At 62.4% G+C, this 711-nt stretch overlaps 1 protein-coding gene across 1 annotated transcript in view; it reads left to right on the top strand.

Annotated features, from left to right (window-relative positions):
* Positions 1-711, top strand: part of HM13 (histocompatibility (minor) 13) — a gene marked incomplete at its 3' end in the record, with an annotated part of 7,648 nt that overhangs the window by 5,436 nt on the left and 1,501 nt on the right. The window contains exons 8-9 of the mRNA XM_009868496.1: positions 196-279; positions 534-570. Coding sequence (XP_009866798.1) covers positions 196-279; positions 534-570 — 121 coding nt within the window. The remainder of the gene's footprint in view (positions 1-195; positions 280-533; positions 571-711) is intronic.

Here is a 711-nt window from a genome sequence, read left to right as displayed (position 1 = left end):
GGGCTGTTGTGGAGCCTGCAGTAGTTTTGGGAACTGGGGTTGAAACCTGTGCATGGGGCTGGCTGCAACCCCCTTGGCTTCTTGTCTTCGTGCCTAGAATTGTCCCAGGAAGGAGAGTAATGGGCGTTGCAGGGGAGGAGGGGGCCGAGCTGGGGTCTGCTCAGCCCCGACCGTTCCTCTCTCCGCTCCTCCTAGTGGTTTTCCCTCAGGACCTGCTGGAGAAGGGGCTGGAAGCCGACAACTTTGCCATGCTGGGCCTGGGAGACATCGTCATTCCAGGTAAGGAGAGCAGAGAGGGGTGTGACCGGCACCCCCATCTGAAGGGGCTGCGGGGAGCTGTGTGGGTGCCGCGGCCATGCCAGAGCCAGGGCTGCGGGAACCGGGGCAGGGGGGATGTCTCCCGCCGGGTCCGAGTGCTGTCCCGGTGCCTTGTGCCACCAGAGGGCACTGTCACCCCGGGCACGGCACCGGAGCCACTGCGGGTGCTGCTCAGCCTCCCTTCCGACCTTCCTCACCGTCCGCTCTCCCCACAGGGATCTTCATCGCCTTGCTGCTGCGCTTTGACATCAGGTGAGCGGGCGGCAGGCGAGAGACCTCTGGCAGGTTGGATCTTGCAACATATTTGAGCTGCTTTTTGTAGAGGTGGGGCGGAAAGAAAACAAAAATAAGGGGAAGCCAGGAGTGCATCTGGGTGCTCCTCACGGGATCTAG

The sequence above is a fragment of the Apaloderma vittatum genome, unplaced genomic scaffold, assembly GCF_000703405.1.
Source record: "Apaloderma vittatum isolate BGI_N311 unplaced genomic scaffold, ASM70340v1 scaffold32964, whole genome shotgun sequence".
Lineage (NCBI taxonomy): Eukaryota > Metazoa > Chordata > Aves > Trogoniformes > Trogonidae > Apaloderma > Apaloderma vittatum.
This window is presented reverse-complemented; position numbering and strand designations above follow the sequence as displayed.